Source organism: Pieris rapae, chromosome 15 (assembly GCF_905147795.1).
Source record: "Pieris rapae chromosome 15, ilPieRapa1.1, whole genome shotgun sequence".
NCBI lineage: Eukaryota > Metazoa > Arthropoda > Insecta > Lepidoptera > Pieridae > Pieris > Pieris rapae.
In genome coordinates this window covers 8,562,974-8,587,889 of record NC_059523.1, presented here as the reverse complement: position 1 = coordinate 8,587,889, position 24,916 = coordinate 8,562,974, and the positions used below count along the sequence as shown (strand labels likewise).

General features: G+C 34.8%; 1 protein-coding gene and 1 long non-coding RNA gene across 3 annotated transcripts in view; one reads left to right on the top strand and one right to left on the bottom strand.

Annotated features, from left to right (window-relative positions):
• Positions 1 to 420: 420 nt before the first annotated feature.
• LOC111002287 lies at positions 421 to 7,860 on the bottom strand. 2 transcript variants are annotated; one of them, XR_006750714.1, is made up of 3 exons: positions 7,752 to 7,860; positions 786 to 1,366; positions 421 to 595 (listed from the first exon to the last, which is right to left on the bottom strand). It is a non-coding gene; the product is annotated as an uncharacterized LOC111002287 (long non-coding RNA). The 2 variants fall into 2 exon arrangements; XR_006750713.1 differs by lacking the exon at positions 7,752 to 7,860 and adding an exon at positions 3,491 to 3,595.
• Positions 7,861 to 7,987: 127 nt separating this feature from the next.
• The window catches only part of LOC110999946 (pyruvate dehydrogenase (acetyl-transferring) kinase, mitochondrial), a 30,089-nt gene continuing 13,160 nt past the window's right edge, over positions 7,988 to 24,916 (top strand). Inside the window, exon 1 of the mRNA XM_022269240.2 lies at positions 7,988 to 8,262. Within this exon, the coding sequence (XP_022124932.1) occupies positions 8,154 to 8,262 (109 nt within the window). The 5' untranslated portion in view covers positions 7,988 to 8,153. The remainder of the gene's footprint in view (positions 8,263 to 24,916) is intronic.

Here is a 24,916-nt window from a genome sequence, read left to right as displayed (position 1 = left end):
GCGCTGTTATTGCGTGACACAATGTTGCCATTTATGAGTAAAACATTTACCAATTTTACATTTATGTAATAATCCTGCATACTTCGATAATACAAAATAAGCTCCTAAATAAATACATTTTAGATAGGCTGTAAATTCATTACTCAAGCCCATATTATAACAATAGTTTAGATTAGTGAATTATGTATATTTCTGATAAGTCAAAAGTGTATTTGGAATTTTTGAGGGTATTTTTATAGAGAACTTCAGTAATTTAGACTTATTGCATGGGTGGGTTGGTAGACATTTTGATGAAAATGCCCTTTTACCTATATTTCATATATTACTTTTATTTACTTATAGTATAAGCGGTGTTCTACCTACTTACTGGGAAAAGATCAGAAAATAGGGTAAAGAAAAGTGTCAATTTTTTGTTCAGAGTTTTATTGAATGATTGTGATCAGCAGCCATAGGAACATCGCCGTCTGAAGAGTGGATGGAAACAGAATCCGATTCTGTTTCAGTATCACTAGCCGTAGATATAATTATTCGGTCCATCTCTTCATCCATGTTATACCTTCTTTAGTATTTCTTGTTAAAGTAGTCTCTGACACACCTGTAATTAAATAATAAACAATTAAAAATTATAGTCACTTTTAGTTTATGTGCTATATTATATAAGTTTTAATTTCAGTTACCTAGTTTTATGTATATTTTATTAAATTTTTTCGTTTGTAAAAATAAATTTATATCAAAAAAGTCCCATCAATACAGCGAAAATATTATATGGCAACTCTAAAAAGTACCTGTTATGGATTTTTTGAAACATCTGGATTTTTTATTCCGCTTCACAGAACTCTTTCACCTTCAACATAATTTCTCGAGCCAAACTTTTTAGAACTTTTGGCATTCTAAAAAATCTTTAAAACTCACAAAAATCTACTACAACAAACGAACTTGATAACATCGCCGAATGACAACACCGCCGACCTGTCAAAATTAGTTCCAAAAATCACCGCGGGACTTCCAAATTCTCATGAAAAGGACTAATAGAAAAGCGCGGGAAGTGTAAAAATAGGCGGGCGTCTTTTTTTTGGCTTAACTTTTGAAAATTAAATTAATATAATAATACAGGATCAGTTAAGTTATAAGGTGTATATAGTAGTAGTTATTGTTGATTATTTATATTTTTAGTTTGTCTTAATAGCCTGGTAAGTTATTTTATTTTATTATATGTAGATAAGAATTTTTCTCTTGTCGTCCATGATGGAGCCCGAAGACCCTGGAGGGACATCCCTCCAGGTGTCTCATGTAGTCACAATCAATGCGTCTGGAATGGAAACGGAAGGTTCCATTATCGATACAGACTGTTCGGATAGCACGAAGTCTGTTAAAAGAAAATTATCTGTTAAAAGAGTATCTGTTAGAAATGAAAAAAAGAGAAAAAGTTCCCAAAATTTCCCTAATGATTTAAAAGACAATATAACTCCTAAAGTTATCGAGTCTGATGTTAAAACAACAGAAATACCCCCAAATGAGGCTGCCCACTCTAACAATATTTCAATTAATCCTCGCGTTGCTAGGTCGCTTTACCAGGCGTCAGACCCTGCGCCTTATGTTGTCCATGTCCAAAAAATCATGGAAACAAATCAAACCGGATCTGTTCACCCCATACAATTTGGATTTTTCCTTAAAAAAAATTATGTAAAAAGCATTGTAGAGGGAAGTATAAAAAAAATAGGGAGGAATATGTTGTCATTGCAATTTGAGACATTTCAAGATGCTAACTTATTTTTAAATCATAAATCTCTCAACACAAATAAATACAAAGCCTTTATTCCGGCTTTCACAATCACCCGCATGGGAATTGTGAGAGGTGTTCCGTGTGAATGGGATGAAAAAGAAATTTTAGAAAACATTGAGCTTCCGCAGAATTGTGGAAGTCTTTTGAAAGTTCGGAGGTTAAACAGGAAGATCTTTGAAGGAGAGAATTCCAAGTTCATTCCAACTGAGACTGTAGACCTTTGATGGGAAGATCTTTCCTCGCAAGGTCTTTATATGTTACAACTCCCTACCTGTAGACCTTTATATTTACCCCACACTGCAATGTTTCAATTGCTGCCGTTTTGGTCACACCAAAATGCAATGCAGAGGCACTCCAAGGTGTTACAAATGTGGTGACAACCATTCAAGTATTAGTTGCAAGACTGAAAGGGATGATGCTGTGTGTATCTTATGCTCTGGTTCTCATTTTGCAACGGATAAAATGCCAGAGTATGCTAGGCAAAAAGCTATTAAAGAAACAATGGCTAAAAAGTCAATATCATATTCAGAAGCCAGTAAAGTCCATCCACCAATTTCTAAATCTTATTCAGACGTTGTTGCTTCTGCGTCATCGGCCCATTCTGGTCCGAATATTTCTTATTCTAGTCCCTATAATTTAACAAGCCCTACTAAGACTTCCACACAGTCATTTAGGAAAACAGTATTCATGAAAGCCAAAGCTCGTCCTAAAAATGTAAGTAAGGGATATGATCAAAAAACGCATGCAGAGCTTACCCAAGATTACAGCAACATTCCTTCCTTTTCTAAAGGTTGTCTCAACAACTATAATGATTTGTCAGGAATAATAACAAAGGATCTCATCATTTCTATAATACAGTACCTTTCACAATCTGACATAATTAAAATACCGTCCAACGATGCCCCTTCTACAAAAAGTTTTTTAACTAATGGACAGTCAAGACCATCCACAAAACCAGTCTCTGGTGATACAATGGAATTGCCGGAGCATTAATAGTAAAAAAAGTGAACTAATTTTTTTATTAAATAATTACAAACCATTTGCCGTCTCTCTTAGTCTCTTCAAGAGACTTGGCTTCGTCCCGGATTCAATTTTAGAATTCAAGGACATATCTGTCTTAGAGAAGACAGAACAGATGGGTATGGTGGAGTTGCACTTATTCTTAGAGGAGGTGTGCCATTTGTTCACATACCCATCCCTAATCACAGTGATAAATTTTCTATTATTGCTGCTAGTGTAAATAATATTTGTATTGTAAATATATATATACCTCACCCTTCCACTTAAGTCTTTGACAATATTTGTAGCATTCTATCTTCCCTCCCGCGCCCTATTTTGGTCACGGGAGATTTCAATGCACAACATACTATGTGGGGAAGTTTTAAGTCTGATCATTATGGGGCTAGAATCTTGGACATCTTAGATCATTATAATTTATGCCTTCTAAACACCGGTTGTCCTACTAGAAGGACACAGCCCCATGAGGGTATTAGTGCACCAGATCTTACCCTGTGTAGCCCTTCCCTTGCTCCTACATTAAACTGGTGGACTCTATCGTCTTCATACGGAAGCGATCACTTTCCAGTAATTGTATCATTTCCTCAAAAAATTAGAGAACAGACAAAGGCTCCTCCCCGTCTTATAAACTTAAGGAAGCCAACTGGTCATTATTTAGAGATAAAGTTCAACAAAATTTAACAACCATACCTCCAGTAAATGACAGCAATAATCATTTTTGTGCTGAAGCTTTAACACAAGCCCTTTTACAGGCTCTCAGTACGGCTTTCGTCGTGGTCGTTCGGCTGGTGACCTTCTTGTATACCTTACGCATAGATGGGCGGAGGCAATTGAGTCCAAGGGGGAGGCTCTAGCGGTTAGTTTGGACATAGCGAAAGCCTTCGATCGGGTGTGGCACAGAGCACTGCTCTCGAAGCTTCCAGCCTATGGGCTTCCCGAGAAATTATGCGATTGGATCTCCAGCTTTCTGGCCGATCGGAGCATCAAGGTCGTCATCGACGGAGCATGTTCCGACCTAAAACCCGTGAACGCTGGGGTCCCACAAGGCTGTGTTTTATCCCCGACCCTGTTTCTTCTGCATATCAATGATATGTTGCAACTTAGCAACATTCACTGCTATGCGGATGACAGCACTGGGGACACTCTTTACACTGGCCGGGCAAGTATTTCTCGGGCAGATGTCGATGAGTACCGGAACAAACTTGTGTCTGAAGTAGAAACCCTACTACGTGGAGTCTCTGACTGGGGCAGCCTAGTCCAATTTAACCCCAAAAAGACACAAGTTTGCGCGTTTTCCGCTAAAAAAACACCCTTTGTCGCTACTCCTCTTTTCGAAAACACTCTCCTTAAAGCCACAGCCAGCATTGGAATACTTGGCGTTGACATATCGAACAAAAGTTTTCAGTTTCGCGGTCACTTGGAGGGAAAGGCAAAATTAGCCTCGAAAAAGCTCGGTGTGCTCAGCAGGGCGAGACGGTACTTCACTCCGGGCCACCGCCTGCAACTATATAAAGCGCAAATTCGGCCCCACATGGAGTACTGTTCCCACCTTTGGGCGGGTGCTCCCCAGTACCAGCTTCTTCCACTTGACCGTATTCAACGAAGAGCGGTTCGAATCGTTGACGACCAAAATCTCTCCAAGCGGCTTGATCCTTTGGCGTTGCGTAGAGATGTGGGGTCTCTCTGCATCTTCTACCGCATTTACCATGGAGAGTGTTCAGAGGAGTTGTTCGGATTAATACCTGCAGCTGAGTTTCATCATCGGACGTCGAGGCAGAATACGAAATTCCACCCGTATCACCTCGACGTCCGCCGTTCCACAACTGCGCGTTTTTCCAGGCAGTTTTTGCCGCGCACCACCACTCTGTGGAACCAGCTGCCAACTTAAGTATTTCCGAACCAATTCGACTTAGGGTCCTTCAAGAAAAGAGCGTACCAATTCTTAAAAGGCCGGCAACGCACTCGCGAGCCTTCTGGCATTGAGGGTGTCCATGGGCGGCGGTATCACTTAACATCAGGTGACCCTCCTGCCCGTTTGCCCCCTGTTCTATAAAAAAAAAAAAAAAAAGGCTGCTGAGGAAGTTTTTCCAATTAAAAATAAAAGTGGCAATGGGTATATTCTATCACCACCTTGGTGGGACAGTGAGTGTTCTGCGGCTGTAGCGGAGAGAAAGAAATCTGAAAGGAATTACAGAGAAAATTCTACAACACAAAATTTTAATATTCTTAGTAATCTTATAATTAAAACACGTAAATTATTAAAGCAAAAAAAATTCAATGGCTGGAAATCTTTTTGTGCCTCAATTTCACCAGACATTTCTCCATCGGAAGTTTGGCAAAATATTCGGAGATTCAGATCTGCCTTTAAACCTCCTAGATCTCATTTTATGGATAGCAGTACAGTTGATTTGTTTCTAGACAAATTAGCTCCACCATATGTGTGGTGTCACACCAGTGATTCACTCATTTCGTTTAGCCTTTCAGAACTCAAAGGGGTTTATTCAAAACTTAGGGACTCAGCCCCAGGTTGTGATGGAATTCCATATTCTTTTCTTCAAAACCTAAATGACTCCAGTCTTTCTTATTTTCTCAGTTTAATTAATTCAATTTAACATCAGGTAATATTCCTCCATCATGGAAAATCCACGAAGTTATCCTAATACATAAGCCTTACAAACCGATTAATGATCCATCATCATACAGACCAATTGCATTAGCTTCAGTTATATCCAAAATTTCTGAACATTTAGTTAAAAATAGGCTAGAATGGTTTATTGAGAGTAATGGGTTATTATCTCCAAACCAGTTTGGATTTAGGAAAGGCAGGGGTACTATGGATAGTCTCAGTATATTTATGACAGACTTAAGATTGGCATTTTCATACAACAAGCCTGTGATAGCAGTATTCTTAGATGTGTCTGCAGCCTATGATAATGTCAACCTTATAATTCTGAAACAAAAAATGATTAATTTGAATATCCCACAAATTTTTATAAGTTTCATAATAAATCTTCTCTCTGGTAGAATGCTTAAAGTAATGTCAGAAGATTCCTACCAATCCCGTATTGCCTGGAAAGGTTTACCACAGGGATCAGTTTTGAGTCCCTTAGTTTACAATAAATATTCTCATGATCTGGAAGCCTCCCTTAAGGGTAAAGTTAACTCACTCCAATATGCAGATGATTTACTCTTATATATCTCAGGTAATTCTATTGACAACATATCTGATACTATGACATATTCCCTTCAGTTGCTAAAAGTCTGGCTGGACAATAACTCTCTAAGCCTTTCAGTTCATAAAAGTATAATAGTCTTATTTTCACGTATGAGACTTCCTCCATCAGTAACTGTATTTTATAATAATATTAGAGTTCCTGTTAAAAGTGAAGCAACATTTCTTGGGGTAATTTTAGACTCGAAACTTACAGGAAGCTCTCATTGCAAATATATAAGTGCCAAATGTGAGAAGTTCCTAAATATACTGCGTTGTCTCTCTGGAGTTTGGTGGGGAGCCCACCCTTTCTCTTTAAAGCTTCTATATAATGCACTAATAAGGAGTATTTTAGACTATGGAACATTTATACTTGAACCCTGTAATGCAGTAGCTCTCCATAAGTTAAACATTATCCAGTCTAAGGCTCTGAGAATAATTACTGGGGCTATGAGATCGAGCCCTATTAACGCTTTGCAGGTCGAATGTTCTGAAGCTCCCCTGCACCTCAGACGACAATTTCTTTCTGACAGGTTCCTGTTTAGGGCATTACAAGTCTATAATCATCCTCTTTATTCTAAGTTACGGTCTCTGTTGGAATGTATGAATTACCCGTACTGGGCTCATAAATCGCCGCCATGCCTTATTATTAGTCTCCAAAAATACTTAGCTCTTCAAGCTCCAACACACAGATCACAATTCCTTCCTATATTTTGTGTTAACTATGATGCATTAACATTAGATCCTACTATTTTGTTTGACTTCGGTAGAAGTAAACAAGATCTTTCTGCAAATGCCAAATTTACTGATATTATTGACAGTGACAGCCAATGGAAACATTACCATTTAATTTTTGGTGATGCTTCCAAACCCGGTCCCGAGGAGTGTGTGGGAATTAGCGTTTTCCATCAACAGTTTGACATTGTACAGAAAATAAAATTACCTCCAGAGACTTCAGTATTTACTGGAGAATGCTTTGGTCTGCTGAGGTCTCTGGAGTACATTTTAATAATGAAGCTTAAAAAGTCAATAATTTTAACTGACGCTAAAAGTGTCCTCCAAGCGTTGAAAAGATTTCCTTTTAGCTGTAATATAAATAATCACACAGTAATTATTGCATATCGCGATTTATTATATCAATGCTTCATCAAAAAGTACACTGTATCTTTTGCTTGGATTCCGGATCACTCAGGTATCTTTGGCAATACCAAGGCTGATAGGCTTGCCAAAGCTGCGGTCAATGACGGAGACCTGGTTCCATACAAAAATTTTTCTTGTGATTTAACTCTCCTTCCTAAATCCCAGTTAATAAATTCTTGGATAAACATTTGGCGTTCTTCAAGTCAGACGAAAGGACGGTATTACAACATGATTCAGGGGGATATACCTCCTAAACCATGGTTTTCTACTTTGACGCTTGGTAAAGATATTACTTCGACCCTTATACATATGAGGCTGGGCCATGCATGCATACCCTTGCATTTGGCAAGGCTTAACCTTTTGCCTGACGACACATGTGAGTGTGGCAATGACGTTGGGGATTTTAACCATATATTTTTTGCCTGTAATAGACATGACCGTTCCGCTTTTATATCCTCGCTTTTATCCATAAATATTCCTTTTCCTACTTCTATTTCTGTCCTTTTATCTAATATAAATATTGATGTATATAAAATTTTAGCTAGTTTCATTTTTCATAACAATATAAAATTATAACCTATGTTTTATGTATATACGTACTTATAATAAAATTTATCTGATCCTTTTCCAAATTCCGTACTAATTTCCTATCCAATAAACCTAATAATGCACTTCCTAACTTTTGTACATGGCTGACGCACAAACCGTGCAGGCCAAGAAAGGGGAACGCTGTCAATTATCAACTGTCAACGTCCGAGTGTTTTGTAAAAATAATAATAAAAAAAAAAACAATATTCAGATTTCAGTTCTTCAGTTGCATTTTGGCATTGGTGTTTGATACTAGTTTCCGCGACTTTGAAAAATTAAATAATAATCAATAATAAATAAGACTATATCAGTGTATTAGATAATTATGTGTAGCAAACAACTTTAGTGGTACTTGACAGTATCGCGTCTCTTATTCATATTTTTCGTGTTCAGTGTTGTGTTAAAAAAATATAAATGAAAATGAGGTTGGCAGGCACGATATTTAGCAATGTTACAAAAATGCTGGACTTTTATTCGCAATTTAACCCATCACCATTATCTATAAAACAGTTTATAGATTTCGGTAAGTTTTATATTTAATAAATAATGATACAAAGCAAACTTTGGATGAGGTTAATGTACTCTTCTACGAAGATTCTAGCTTTCAATCGAAAGTATACTCGTTTATTTATTTATTTAATGGCTTCATTTAACTCGTTAAGATATTGTTAACAAATTTTAAAATCTTTTAGTTTCTTATGTTTATTATTCACAACGAAATATGTTATTGTAAAAATAAAAATTAACCTTGTAGTGTTAATAACTTGAACATGTTTAACAGAAATAGAAATTGGATGTTTTCCTATTTCTAGTTGCATTGCTATAAAACAATGTTTTTTACAATCTCGAACACTCCACCAATAGGACACTTATATCCATATTTATGTGAGTCCTCATTACATTTTTTTCATTTAACTAAATCTTGTTACTTTTATAATTTAGTACATATTGAGAAACCGCCAAGTTTGTAAAATATGCTCATTTACTTATTACTAAATTATTACTAATTGAATAACTAAGTGCAGGATTTAAATGCTTTTTATTAGGAGTTTTTAAAGCTTAAACTATTTCATGGTTAATATATATTCATACCTTCCTATTCCTATTATTGACAAAAAATGAAATCATTTTATTTTTACATTTTATTGCACCAATATGACCAAATACGTATCTTTTCACCACTGTGTTCAATTGTTTATTGTACATTTTTGTTATAGTGACCAACAGAAGATTGATCAGTATTGAATTGAATTAATTTTTGACAGTTTAACATAACATTATATGTTGTGATATATGAATGTAAATTGTTTACTTTTAAAATTACAGCTTTGAGATTATTTACTAAAAATATGTTTATTTTGGAACATAAGATCATCATGGTATCACTTATCACTAAACAAAACATGTTTTGTTTTCTGATGTGTGATTTTATAATCTTCTCAAAATAAACAACAAATTGACTGATTTTGTATAATTTTTTGTATTAGTAACTAGAAATGTAACAAACTTGGTTATAGGAATCCATTTATAAAATTTAACTTTTAATGTACATGTATAAATATTAACAAAAACCACAGTGTTGTCCATATTAAAATGTGTAAGATTATTCTGGTGATAAATAATAATGATATATTATGTATGTATGACTACTATTTGTCACATGTGTAGTTTTGACCTATACACCTAATTACCTTAAAATGAACTTCAAACCAACTTTACATTACAAATTAGAAATTTATTCATTGTTCCCCTATGTTTTATCGCAAAAAGTAGGTCACAGTTAAATGACGCGACAATAACACTGTTTGTTAACACATTATAATAGAATGTTTCTATTCACTACATATCTTATATCTTTAAACAAGCAATTCAAATATATATTATATAATTGGAATCTCGGGATCGGCTCCAACGATTTTCATGAAATTTAGTATACGGGGGGTTTCGGGGGCTATAAATCGACCTAGCTAGGAGTAAATGATAGAAAATAACAAAAAGGTGGAGTTTGAGTAGTCCCAATTCTGAATCTATCGGCTTCCTGACATCTATCGGCGAATAATAATACTATTTTTTTTAAATTGCTTTAACGACACAACAACACTAAAGCTATTCCAGCATATATATTCTATATTGTTCATATTTCATCATTTTATTAGTATGTAATTCGTACTTAAATATAATTTCCAAAAAACACTATTTATAAAAAAATAAAAATACCGAGCAAAGCTGCGGCCATCCAGGTACTATATATAATGCTAAATGTTACTATTGATACTTAATATTGAATGTATATTTCAAAAACGTGAATGTAAATTTTTTACAAAGGGTTTTCTTAAGATTCATAAACAAGTAATTTTACGACAACACACATCTAGATCTTCATCATTTTTACGGGAGTCAGACTTTGCGAAGTCTTCTTTCTGAATCTCCTCTACTCTCTTCCTTAATCCTGACCTGGTGGCCTCATGCGGCATGCCTAGTCATGCATACAGTCTTGTAAACCTTATAATTACTGAACTTCGTAGCTGGGTTTCATAAAAAAATATTAATATATTTTATAATCACAGTCCGTTATCTCCTATTACATAGTATTTTTAACCAACTCATTATAAAATATTTTAATGTGTATGTAATGTGTGTTGTTTATAGCAGCGAACACGTTATAATTATAAGCTAAAGCATAACCGGTTTCAGAAAAACAATAAATATGATCTCGTGATGCTAACCTCAACCTTCGCAGAGTTTTGCTTCCGTTTTGTAATAGCATTGCACTTGATATTATTGGTATGAAATACGCAACCGCATAGTGGTTTAGTTTCGAATCTCAGGGAAATATTTTGTAAACATATGCGGCTTATTAACATTTAAGTTAACATTTACACTTTAAGTAGACCACTCAGAGTTCTAAGGACGTAAAGCGACTGTGGTGGGTTTATTTATTTAATAAAATTTTTGCTTCGTAGGGTAAATTAAAAACTTATTAAAAAAAAATCTGCGCAAATTTTTATATAATTTTCATTAAAAAAATAGGAAGTGATTTTTATAGATATATTTTTAGTTAGTACTTAAATATTAATTGTTGTATGGTTAATACTGGCCTAAACACGTTTAGTCTAACTGGCCCAAATACACCATTACAGTGCTTACAAAGTAAAAGCTCATTTCGTGCAAGTTGTCACGTACAATCTCTTTTTCTGAATCAGCACATAGCAAACATTTGACGATCGTCCGATTAGCATGATTTAATTCAACATTTAAGGCCCAACGATTGCTTAGAACGAATTTTACGATTTATATGTATATGCAGCTCAAGCAACAATACAACTCTCCATACAGTATAGTTTACTACACGTATTCTATTCGAATGGCGTTCGTGCAAACACGGAAAGCTGATGATGATTTCCATACGAAAATATATCTTTATGACAGCGATCTATTCGCCTCTGTACACGTAAGTGGCTCCAATGCTATTCAAATAAACGAAACATGTTTTTAATTCGAACTACAAAGTAAATATTTATATTATATGTGTATATGTATAATTAGACTTTGAGGAGGTTCTAAATCTACACAGAAAAGTGGAAGGCTTTGAAGAGAATATCAGTGAAATAAACGAAGAAATGTTTTGTTTAATTTGCCAGAAAAAACTTGCGAAAGTATACAAGTTTATAATTGAAGATATTGATTTTTCTGTAAATGATAACATTGTTTTTCTTCTTGCTATCAACATTGTTACAATAATTTACAATTCTCTGCCCTTGAGTACGTATTAGCTCGTGAAGATAACTCTTATCATTAAAATAATTTACTAAACCTTCTATTGTATATATAATATACATATACTGACTTGCTGGTTGTTTGTTTCGCTAATACCTACTCGAGAAAGTCTGGAACGATTTGGCTAATTATGAGCTTGATGTACTTGTATGAATAAAAAACGGTCATTTCTTGTCATATATTTGTATATTTTTCAGAAATTTGTGTTTTATAGCTGTAGTGTGGCGTTAATACGAAGTTCACGGGGTCAATACATACAATTTTTTGTATTTTCTTATTGCTACAGTTTTATTTAAAAAAAGTTTTTCATACAAAACATATCTTCAATATGCTTTTTCGTTGTAAGTCGCTTTGAATAATGTAGTCTAATGACATGCTTTCTAATATAAAAACATCACTTTTAGAAGTTGTTAGTTTGTTAGTCCACTTAAATGCCAATGCAAAGAATGCAATGATAAAGAAAATAGCACAAAATCTTGACTCTCAAAAGGTTTCATTAAATGACGTCCGATTTCTATTGAAAGACAATTTATGAAGTATGATAATATGTCTTTAAAGCTTCCTGATAAATATATGTATGAGACACTGTTTTGTAAACATAGTTATCTAAAAATTGCATATGATTCAAAGTACTTTTACTGTTAAACTCTGATCTTAACATGTCCAATCGGAAAGTCATCGGTAAAGTAAACTGGGCTATTTGGCAAGATTTTAAAAAACATATCCAATAAGTGACCAGGCATGTTCTTTATATTTTAATTACACATTACTATATATACATTATTTTAATTAAACTTATATTTTAATTCTGTTAAGTGTTAGTTTTAAAAAAGTCTCGAACACGTGAAAACGCTTTTTACTAAAGATGGCATCGCACCAGTCCCTAGGACCTACCATGCCAGTAAACACATAAACAATCAAGGTTTTTAATTAGTTCTTTAATTACACAAGTTTGATCAAAAACAAAAAAACTGATGATTTCTGTTTTGTTTTTTTTCACAAAAATGGCATATATATAGCGGTCACAGGGCTAAAAAGTTCAAATTTTGAATACTTTTAACTATGGATAAAAATATGTGAGAATTTAATACTTCCTATCTGTAACATTCTCGACCAGGAGGTATTGCATTGTCCACGTACCTACTGACATTGATTAAGGACGAATCAAGGCCAGACGGGAGGAAACTCCTCGTTTGAATAATTTATTTGCCGTAAGATGACAGCATAAACTTTTCAGAAAAAGAATTCATTTTGAGCCAAGGTACATTTAGGTTCAAAATTCAAAATCATTTATTCATTTAGGTGTAATGTACACTTATGAACGTCAATAAAGAAATACATATTAGAAGCTGTTTCTAATTTTACATTTACTGCCAGTTCTCAAATCAAGGGCGTAGAACGGACGAGAGGAACTGGCAATAAACCCTCCGCCACTCTTTAATCGCCAAGTTTTTGTTTTACACAACGTTTACTGCAACCGTTACACCATGTTCCACATGACATATTAAATAATTAATAACACATCATGAGCACACCCCACATACACACCATCACATACACACACATTTTACATCATCACGCAACACAACTAATTTAGGCTTAGTTAAATAAATTAAATCACAATTAGTCACAATGTATTAAATAATTTTTGTTTGTTTGTTCCCTTTTTTTAATATTTTTGCTGTTAAATGTATGTATCATCTATGTATTCCATCTTTGGCTATATTCTCAGTATATTTGTTAGTAATTTTATATAATTTATGTTAGCTGTAGGAGTACTACTTAAATAAATAAATAAATCGTTAATTTAAAAAAAAACAAAGATTTGTCCTCTATCCGCAGTAGGCATGGTGAAATAAGAGCACGCACTTAGATCATAAATTCTCGTAGGAGCAACACGAATTCAAGTCCGACTAGTCACCACAAACAGCGCCCGTTCGCGAGTATGACGCATGGTCAGCCATCAGCCTGCTCGTCGTTCAGGCTCTTCTTATCGTTAACATTGTTATTATCTCTCTTTCGCTCTGGGCCGGTGACTCATTTTGGTGGTCTCCCAGTTTCGTATCAGCATCTGGCGTGATTAATTTTCCTCAGTTTCTGTCCTGCGCTTGTTTTACAACGGTGTATAACTTTGAGGAAAACGAGCCTATGATGTCAGTTCATGTCGTGGATGTTCCACGGGATATTTTGCCTTCGGTGTTGCTAATCATGAGCTTCTCTATCACTCATACGATTTGTGTTACCAAAGTACGAAATGATGCATTGTCGGTATATAATTGTAAACGGGTTTTAATATTGAGATGACTAAGATGCGATTCATTTTATTCTTAACATCCACCTCCAGCACCACATTTCAAAAATCCTTTGTCTATCTCAGGCTGAGATTGCGCACGTTTCTGCTCCATATAGGAAGATGGAAAATATAAGTCTTTTTATGAGGGTAGGTAATAATAAATAATTAAATAAATACAAAATATGTATTTAATTTCCACGGAAGTCACTGTTCGCTGACTCTGAATCTTACTGTAACACCTGGACCTAGAATAATTACTAAACTTAAGTTTAATGTCTTGCTATAAGAATATTGTCTTTTGTTTTTCTTTATAAATTCGTTGAAATACTCAATAAAAAATATAAGGACTGATTCACCTATATTACGCAGTTTAACGGTCATAGATAATTATGAATACTATTTAATATTTTTTGTAAAGCATTTCTTTAGTTTTATTAATAATATAGATTACATTAGGTAATTTAATTTATCAATCTTACGTCAACATTTATGACGTGTGTACTTTAATCGACAATGTTTTTGCGTTATGTTATTTAAATTATTATATAATTTCATTCGGTAATATTCTAATTATGAAATGAAATACAGAAATTATCATGCGGACTATGCTGTGAAGCTAGTAAAGTATGACTGGAGTTGTTGTAACAAGTGGTTTGGTGGAAACATTGCCCGCCGTTCAATAGGTATTTGGTCGTTGTAAAGAAAATTTTAAAAGTGTCGGATACTTAAATCCCATGGGATGTATTGTGAAATATATCCGCGTATATACATTGGCGCCTTCTAATTTCGAATAATATTAAATCAACCATAGACCATAGAAGTTAGAACTGTTTGCGTAGTGCCCTCAGCGTGCGACTCTCATCCCTGAGGTCGTAGGTTCGATCCTCGGTTGTGCACCAATGGACTTTATTTCTATGTTCGCATTTAACATTCGCTCGAAAGGTGAAGGAAAACTTCGCGAGGAAACTGGTTTGCTACAGGAGGCTGATCACCTACTTGCCTATTAGATTGACAAATGATCATGAAACAGACACAGAAATCTGATGTCCACACCTAAAAAGGTTGTAGTACCAGTGATTAATTTTACTTTAACTATACCATACGAAGCTTCTATTGTAAAGTGTTAAAAAATTGTGGTAACTACGCCGTAACACAATTATAAACATTTACCTCATGATCCCTAAAGTTTATTAGTTGCCAACACGCTAGCGATTGGCATGGGGCCATGCCGTGAGCATACTGTGTAGGTCAAAGTCATATTAACCAATTTAGCATTTAATGGACTTGCGCGAACTCTTCAATATTCCATTTTTAAATAGCTAACTATTATCAGTAGCTACGCGCTGTGACTGGGATTTTTCATAAAAAATCTTATAGTCTTCTAAGAATAGCTTTTTGGATCTCTAAAATCTCTGTATTTGAGAATTAATGACTTTTCCGTGTCAAATTAATAGGAATTCATACTCAAATATCCACTTTGATGTATTTGGTCCAGTCTGGTGAGTAGATAATGAGTACTTGAGAGGTATAATATGGATCTGTCTTACATTCCTTTGTTTTGATTCTGGTATTTCTCAGAAGTTTAACATAAATTTTGTGACGACGTTGACTTCCGTTGTTTATGTAACGTGAAGCAGTTGCGATGTAGAATGTAGATTATATGAATTATCCAAACAATTTTACTGTATTAATTACGGCTTGACCTAAATATATATATATATATTTAGGTCAACCTATACATATGTATTTACAGTCTAAACCGTTTAAGATGGCATCGTTTCAAACAACGTACTGTTAAAAAAAACACATCAAAATCCGTTGCGTAGTTTCAAAGATTAATTTAAGCATACAAAGGGACATAGGGTCAGAGAAAGCGACTTTGTTTTATACTATGTAGTGATGAGCCTCCGGCCCGTATATCGTCTGTTGTATAAAAATTCAGTAACAAAGAGTTGTTTTCTTCAATAACGCTTTGATAACTTACGCAAATACTCCACGTACTTGAAATATTATTGACAATGCTCGAACTAATCTTATAGATAATCGTATTTATCAATATCAAGGGAGGTCGATGACAAAACAGTTTTGAAGGTTTTTCATGTTTCCGACTGAGATAAAAGAATTGATAGATGTCCCTAATCGTATCAATCGCGTATCGTGTGTAAAATTTACAAGGCTATGTCATATGCAATAGTCATGTTCGCAGAGTATTATAGACCTAGTGGTTTTAAAGAACGACTATCACCTCTGGGGTCGTTCGATCCTCGGACCAATCGGTCTATGCCCATTTTACACTAGCTAGAACGATGAAGGAAAACATCGTAAAGAAACTGTCATCCCAAACTGGCACCCTAAAAGACGACATGCGTGCAGTCACAGGTTGATCACATACTTGGCTATTAGATAATCTACACTTAAAAGATTGTATCGCCTAGCTTTATCTTCTCTAAAATAATAATAAAGTTTATTTGCCTTTTCACAATATTGAATTTTGCCGGTCGTAATGCAAATGTTTACATTCTTTGTAAAAGCCTGGTGCTACTATTATTATAGGAGTACAATCTACAACTAATTATTCCTATGGTAATAAGTATAGAATGAGAGGTGTACGCCAAGGAGACCCTATCTCACCCAAATTATTTTCTGCCGTTTTGGAAATAATATTTAGGAACCTAGACTGGACAAATGAGGGACTAAACATAAACGGTGAAAACTTGAGCCACCTACGCTTTGCTTAGACGACTTAATAATTTTCTCAGAAAATTCACTAGAAATGATGCTGCAACAACTAGCAGATGTAAGTGACAAAGCTGGACTGTCGATGAATTTAAATAAAACAAAAATCATCACAAACAGAGACGATAAAAGTATTTATTTGTCAGAGGCGGAGCAATGGCGCTGCCATTGTCATTATAATTTCATTACATCAAAATTAAATTAGTTTATAATAGTTAGTTAGTTCATTAATATTTTCATAAGAATTTATTAACATTTGTGATGTTTGAGAGCATAAATAAATATATTATAGTTGCAGAGCGTGTTATGCAATTTGTATAGCAATTCGATGTACTAAGTTTTCCTTCCATTTATACAAATTGTTTCTCTATTACAATATCGAATACGTACGATTTGTGGTCTCTGGTCGAAATTGAATCAAAATTAGGACATTTATTAGAAAACTCAGTAACTTGCAATAGAGATAACGAAAATGATTCCGATCTTAATGAGGTTTAATTCCGCGCGATTCCAAGGTTGCGATATTGAGGGACTTTACAACGCACTTGGACACAACGTTGTGATCGGTATCACTGTCGTATTTGAAGCTACAGAGTACAGAGTACGAACACCGATATTCACACTTAAAGAATTAGAACACTTTTGAAATTGAAAATAAATAATAGAAAATAAAATTATAAGGAGTTCCTTTGTATATATATGCTTTGTGTTGAATAATGAAATGTTTTTATGGCTTCACGCCCTAAACCGTGACGAATTAGCATATGAGAGTCAGATTAAAGAGGACCTTCGGTTTTGCACATGTCACTGAATTTTGTTAATGTTTTTGCATAGAAGTAAACCGACGGAATTAGTAAAATAGAAGGACCTTCGTTGTAATACACTGGTGACGAAGAACCTCAAGTATAAATAAACACATATGTAGAAATGTCTCAGCGTGTGTCTGACCGTCGTGCTCAGCAAGAGAGCGTCTGGAGCTATTCCATCAATTTCCACCGGTTTTGGTCCATCGCGTCTCTTATGACAAGGGATAGTTCTGAGGGCGATTAGTCTTATCTCATCGGTCCATCTGGTTGGTGAACGGCCACGTGATCTTTTGCCTTCTGTGGTACCAACCACGATCAGTTTCTCCAAGTACTCATTGCCTTTGCGCATTGTATGGCCGAACATCAATTTGCTGTGGATAGACCTCCGAGTCCTTATAAGTACATCTCTATAACGACTACACAACAATTATACCCGCAACATTTACCGACAACATTTATACCCGCAATATTATATACATATTGGAAAACGTTGGAAAACATAAATATGTGCTATGTCACCCTAGTTACAAATGCAAATTACTTAAGTAATTAAAATTCATACCTCCGACGATAATATAGATGAGAAATGAAAAGAAGATATTTATTAAAATAGCTTCTTTTTTATTGGTAGTGCTGTAACTACTATATACAAAGTAATGTATATAATAATGACGTCATAGCTCATAATACGTCGTACTTTGTATGTTAATTGGGTACTAAGGACACAAACAGAAACGTATATAAATAAATTGTTTTTGTTTGAATACAGCAATATTTTTATTCAAGCATTTGTAATGTCGTAAATTTTAAATAGATAATTTAATGAGCATATATATATATATATATATATATATATATATATCAAACGTCTAAATATTAATAATAATAAAATAAAAATTGAATAAGGCGTTTATCAATTGGACATGTATTTATTATTTACTAAACATATGGAAAGCTATTGCTATGTCTATATATTATCCGAAGCGATTGTCTTGACCATATTGTGGACTCTCTTCTAAAAAAACATTCTCAGTTAAGATGTAAACAAGCCAATTACTGACGGCTTACCTGTCAAAAAACTTCAGGTTAGTCACGTGACATTAAACGTTCACAGATTACGTAAATCGTAGCTTGACTTAATAATCGGAATGAGAATTAATAATGAAACTTGACATTTGAAGACGCCATCTTGCATAGAGAAGTTTTGGCGGGTTATTTTATTTGAATTTTTAAAGGTTACTGAAATAGTTTTGGTTATTTAATAACATTTTCTAAAGGTATGTTTGATTTTTTGTGACTTTTTTATGTTATTCAATATGCCAGGAATTATACGTCAGAGAATTTATTGATTCGTTACCTTTTCTAGAAATCTCTACTTGAAACGTTCATTTGTATGTCATGTTAATGAGGAAAACCAGCGTTTAGTAAAACTCAGTAATTTTGTGAATCGAGTTTTGAGAACCGGTTAGAGGCTGACGAATTATATTTGCACAATTTGTAAAAATGTGTCAAGGTTTAAATGTGTTTAAGTTATTCAATTAATGTTATATTAACTAACTCAAGTTAGGGTTCTTCAAGAAAAGTGCGTACCAATTCTTAATAGGCCGACAGCGCACTTGCGAGCCTTCAGGGCTCTGGCAGTGCGTCTAATAGCGGAAGTATAGTGATACAGAATGCTCACATGATGTTAAGTATAACATCATGTGAGCATTCTGCCCGTTTGCCTACTGTAACATATTTTTTTTTAGCGATACACTTACACTGGGTGTTTTATAAGGTAGAGGAATAAATCAAAGAAAGGACCAGTACTGTGTTCACCACATAAAGGTTTTTTTTATAAAACTAAGAAGTTTCCCTCAGTTAACAGTTTAGTTACTTAATCCGTGCCCTTGTGAGGAGCGTCTGCTGCATAACAGCGACCCTTTTCACTTAAGTATTTCCGAACGAATTCAACTTGATTTCCTACAAGAAACGAACGTAATGGATTGAAGCTATGTTTTATTGTAAACTTATATATTATATTGCTACTGAACATATATAGAGAAGACGCCATAAAATTATCAAACACCTGGGAGCCAATAATATCCAAATTAAAATCATAAACAAAAAATCCGCGATAATGGAGGACTCTGTGAGAAATTTCTACAGAAACTCTACATCTTTTAGTAGATATCCACTCCGGGGAAATAAATACAGATAATACAACTTTTTCAACTGCTGTGATACTTTTTGACATTCAACACCTTTTGTCTTCAGTCACGCACGCTGTAAAGCACGCGAAACGTCGGATAAATTTAAAATAATATTTAAATAATTATACATTTACAATAATACATAGCTGCAATCCGGTTAAAAAGTGTTTTCTTTAAATTTATAAAAGCTATGTTAATAAACGAACGTACTAATTTTTCAGCGTTGCAACGCATTCACGACGCAACGCCCTCTAACATTGAGGTGAGATCGTTTGCTCCTGTTCTATAAAAAAAATATTTGCTGTATTCCACTGAGAGCTGGTTCCAACCACGCCCAACAAGCATCGTTTACTTACAAATCTTGTTAAATAATCACCTCATGATGTTATGGTCATAACATCCTCATAACACATACATAACATTCTCATATTAAGAACAATGCTTATTTGTGGTAAAGTTACTGGTATAACCTGTGGCTTCACCTTTAGGTATTGGTTTGATCACCAGCGATAAAATAACCTTAATAAATATTAAACATCGTTTTAATAATGAATTCAGATGGAATTTATTTCATTTTTAATTATTTATTTTTATTGAAATGAAATGTATGCCGACTGTCTTAGTGATACATAGTTTCTAGAATATTGAGATATGATAACAGCTGAGTTTGTTTACGTAAGAAATGGTACGAAAATACTTTTGCAACACAGATTAATGTTAGTGTTTGATGTAAACTATTTTCGTAAACAAACAAAGGTTCTCGGGTTTTTTGTAAATTTTTATCTCCCAATCAGCTTAGTAGGAGCCAAAGCTTTCTTAGTATTAAAACCGTGGTGACGTCAAGAGTTACGCGCCGTTTTTTTTTTTTTTGAATAGAATCTCGCTGTTGGCCTTAAGGGCCTCAGCTCAGCACGGGATGCGCCGCGACTCGCGCTAGGGTCCTGTCAGACTCGAACCTCGGCTTGGGACGTCGCGGGGGGGGGGGGGTCAGCCGCCTGAAGGGCAGACGGAAGCTCAACGAAGTAAAGGTCCTCGCCTTCACCGGTTTTTACCCTAGTCTGTTTTTTATGGCTACTGTTATTATTTTTGGCTGCGCGGGCGGCTTTTAATGTATCGTTTGCTATTGTGTTGGATCATCCGGATCCGTTAGTACGTGTCGGGGCCTCCTGCGAGCCTTTTTAATCGGGAAGGGGTATTAACTTCATTCATTAGTTACGCCCCGAGATTATAGCCAGGCTCTTAAGCATAACATAGCATAGCATGTAGTGTGTTTTGACTGTGTATGGTAGGAATCGAAGTAATTAGAGAGTTGAGTTGTATAAGTTGCAGTAGGCAAGGCCTAACCGATCTGTTTTTAAGCTAACTAACTATCACGTAACCATTTAATTAGTTTAATTAGGTATTTGTTATCATAACGGTAAATAGGACGTCCTCATTACTCCACTTGTTTGATCACACTTTAGTTAATAACGCACATCAAGCTTGTGCGTCACGATCAATTCACTTGTTGCAGTCAATAAAAAATTAAATGAATCCAATATATGTAGTAAATATGTCTCCCAACGTCTGGAAATATTGAGGTCTATATGACGTACGGTTAAAACGTTATTAATACACAATTGCATGGCACTAACCGATTTGAAATTTTGCAATTTGTTATGACATTTTTTTAAAGGTTTACTTTGACTATTTTTCTTAAAGAGATAAAACTTCTAAGATTTTACTCCTAAGTAAAGATGTATTTTCTAATATTATAATCAGGTTGTAAGGTTCCTTATCAATTCAACCAATTGATCAATCAAAATTTAAATAAAAAAACATTTATTCATGTAGGTAACATATTATTATTGTATACTATCCTTAGAAATATCCATTGAATGCTTATGATTTCACATTTATTGTTCTCAAATCAAGGGCGTACAACGGAAGAGAAGAACTGGAAAAAAACTCTCCGCCAATCTTTTCAATCGCCAAGTTTTTTCTTTTACACAACGTTTGTAAGAAGCTGCAACGATTACAACATGTTCCATAAGACATATTAAGTAATAATAAAATAAATTAAAAACAAAGATTTGTCCTCTGTCAGCAGGAGGCATGGTGAAATAGTAGCACGCACTCACATTCTCGTTGGAATAACACGCAAATACATAGATACAACTAATATCACCGCATACACGAATTCAAGTACGACCAGTCACCACAAGTAACTATGTGATAACTTTACCAATAGGAAGACTGAATTTATTAGAATTACCGTTTTGTCATAGTCTGTCACATTTGTGTAATAAATAATTGACTGAGTTTACGACGAATTGTCAGCTTTTATATTTAACAAAACTCTTAATTAACTCAAAAACTATCACGGAATTTATTAGAATGCTCTATTTAAAATGGAAACTTTTCACAGCATAGTCTATTGTTAGAATGTTGTCGATATTTCTACACATAACAACGTGTCGACATACTGTGTAGCCACGACCTTGGCATGTCATTGCCTCAGGTCATGAAGGTCGGTGATAGCCGCTTAGGAAATGTCTAACCCGGCTTATTTGTGACTCATGATTTTAATACGTTAATTGATGGTGAAACAGGTGGCAAACGGGCGGGCTCATCTGATATTGACTGATACGGCAACCCATGGACAATTGTTATAAAACCAGCAAAGGAGACCTTACACCCTTCTATATTCCCTAGTAATAATGGGGGGGGGGATAAACAGGCATGACCTGGACAGGAGTGCTCTCTACTAACCCATATGTCACTTAACATCAGGTGGGACTGTGGAACGTCTATTCAGTTCTGTTTAGAAAAAAAGAATTGGTAAGCTCTTTTCTAGAATTGTAGAATTGTTTCGGAAATGTTTCAGTAGACAGATGCTTCCACATAGTGATGGTGCGCGGCAAAAACTGCCTTAACAAATGCTCAGTTGTGGAACAACGAACCTCATGATGGTGACGTGGTGATAAGGCTTCTGCCTGTGAACTTCTTCTGTCTCGATGTCCGATGATGACAGTACCCGTAATGTTTTATACAATAGGCTTTAATGTCAAATGTTATTTTAAAATCTCTATTATGATCCAAGACAGGGATGAGAAGGTGGAAAGACGAAATTGGTACATCGCTGGGGCCTTATTGGGCTCATTGGAAGCAGTGGAAACAGTTGAAGGTGGTCTATCTGGCTTTAAATATGAAAGAATGTTCTTTTCTGAAAAGATCCATATCTTATTGAGATTAGCCTATGTTCGTTGTGTAGAAAGATTTTTATGAAGAGTGTTCACGTAGTATGCGTGTGCGCATGACGCGATGTCCGCTGAAAAGGTTTTTGTCCGTCGTGATCATCAGACGTCATAGCGTGATCACATTGGGAACACCTTCAAAATATAATTTGCGAAACACGTATTTGTGTTTTGAGGAAAACGCTTTCTATGGCGAAATTCTTGGAAGTGTGTGTGAGATATTTTTAAAGGCTTTCTTGGTGAATTGTCGAAATCACATTTAAAGCCTTTAGTTACAGTGACGTTTTGGAATACAGGCCACATTGAATAAGAAGTGATCTTTGACAAAAGCAAAACGTCGCTATAGAATGATAACTACGTTTGTCCAGAGAATTAAACATTACTGGAAACGAAAAAAAAACATTAATTTCGTCAATTTTCGTTAAAATATTATTATGCATGTGCTTTTGTCCATAGTTTTGGATGATAAAAACGACTTTTTTTAATAACATAAATAAATCCAGGTTACTTCCTTAGTTCACCAGTTAAATGACATTCTTATGTCTTCGCCTATTTTTTAATAAATAAGTGGTTTTTAGACATACGAGGTTATCATTCTACAGGGTCGAAAACACTTAACACGGCTGGTTCTGTGACTCCAAAATCTGTCTTGGCTTACGAAATGAAAAACTTCAGCCGTTCTCTGTGCTGACCCTCTTCGTCCCAGTCAATTTCCGAGGCTTTCGGCTGCAGGGTCTCCTCCACCCTGTCGATCCAACGGTACCTGGCACATTAAAAAAACTATGTGTTTTTATTAGCCTAGACATTCTGATTTAGTTCTTAAAAATTTATATATAAGTACCTACATTTGTAAATACGGAGCCGTTAGTAAAATAATAAACGATTCACGCTGATCTTGTAACTAACTACTACTGTTTGCTAGAAATATCTTTTCGATTTACTCACTGCGCTGATCGGATTAATTCAATTGATAGCGTATCATGAATTGTTCTTTAACTAATACTCATAATATAAGTTGAATCAGGAATATTAAAAGTATTAGAAGTATTATTATTAGGGCAAGTTGGAATTAAGACTCGTGTTTCCTAGCCTTTTTGGGTCAAGGTGAAGTGATCCTTTATATATTCTTTGACTCAAAACGGGACATTGGTTTAATTAATATAGGTCAAATAAAAAGTATTGACTTTTTATTTATAGCTATATTATATTATAGCTCATGTAAATTTTTGTCGTTTACAATAGATTATCTTATGAATGACCTCAAGAAGTATCTCGATTCTTTGATATTTGATCGCTCAACTCCATCTCACCGATAAGCGCCCGTCAACTGTTTGCAATCTTGTGTCGAGTTTTCCATGTACAGTGGGTAAATGACCTCTGTTTTTTTTGAGCAGCGTCAATGACACGAAGTTTTTATATCGAAGCAATTTCTAGACTTGTTAAATCTTATTTTTTTTTACTTATTTTAGATTGGGCAATTTTAAATTGTGACTTTGAGAATCTTTAACATACGAATATAATTTAACGCGAATAAATTCTTACGTAGTATTTTACGTAAATTCGAATTGATTTCAGCGTACGTTTACAGTGTTTTTGTATCATTAGACACATGGGTAGTATCATTAGACACAAATTGTGGCACACGGGGCATAAATGAAGGAGGCTCACCTAATGTTAAGTGATACCGTAGCCCATGTATACTCAATGAGGGCTCGCGAGTGCGTTGCCGGCCCTTTTTAAGAATTGGTACGCTCTTGAAAGGCCCTGAGTTGTTTGAGCTAAAATGTATTGGAGTTTGACAGGCGGGAGTTATTGTTCATGCTGTCTCGTTTCTGAATGTCTTCTTAATCCATAGAGTCTCTCAAAATTACCTACAATCAAAATGATTCATTACCGCACGCGCATATTATTGTTTAGTTCCAAAGTCTTGTTTGCATTCCACGTTTCACGTCAAGGTCAATCTTGTTTATAAATATGAACGGTTCAAAGTCCACACTCCGCTATTCTCCTCTCTGTCTCTTCACTTGACTTATTAAACTTCCGTTGAAATAGATGGTTTTCCTGGGATAGATACAAATCATAGTAATAGCAGGTAAAATAGTTTTAATATATTAAATTATCTAGGTACTCTTGTAGT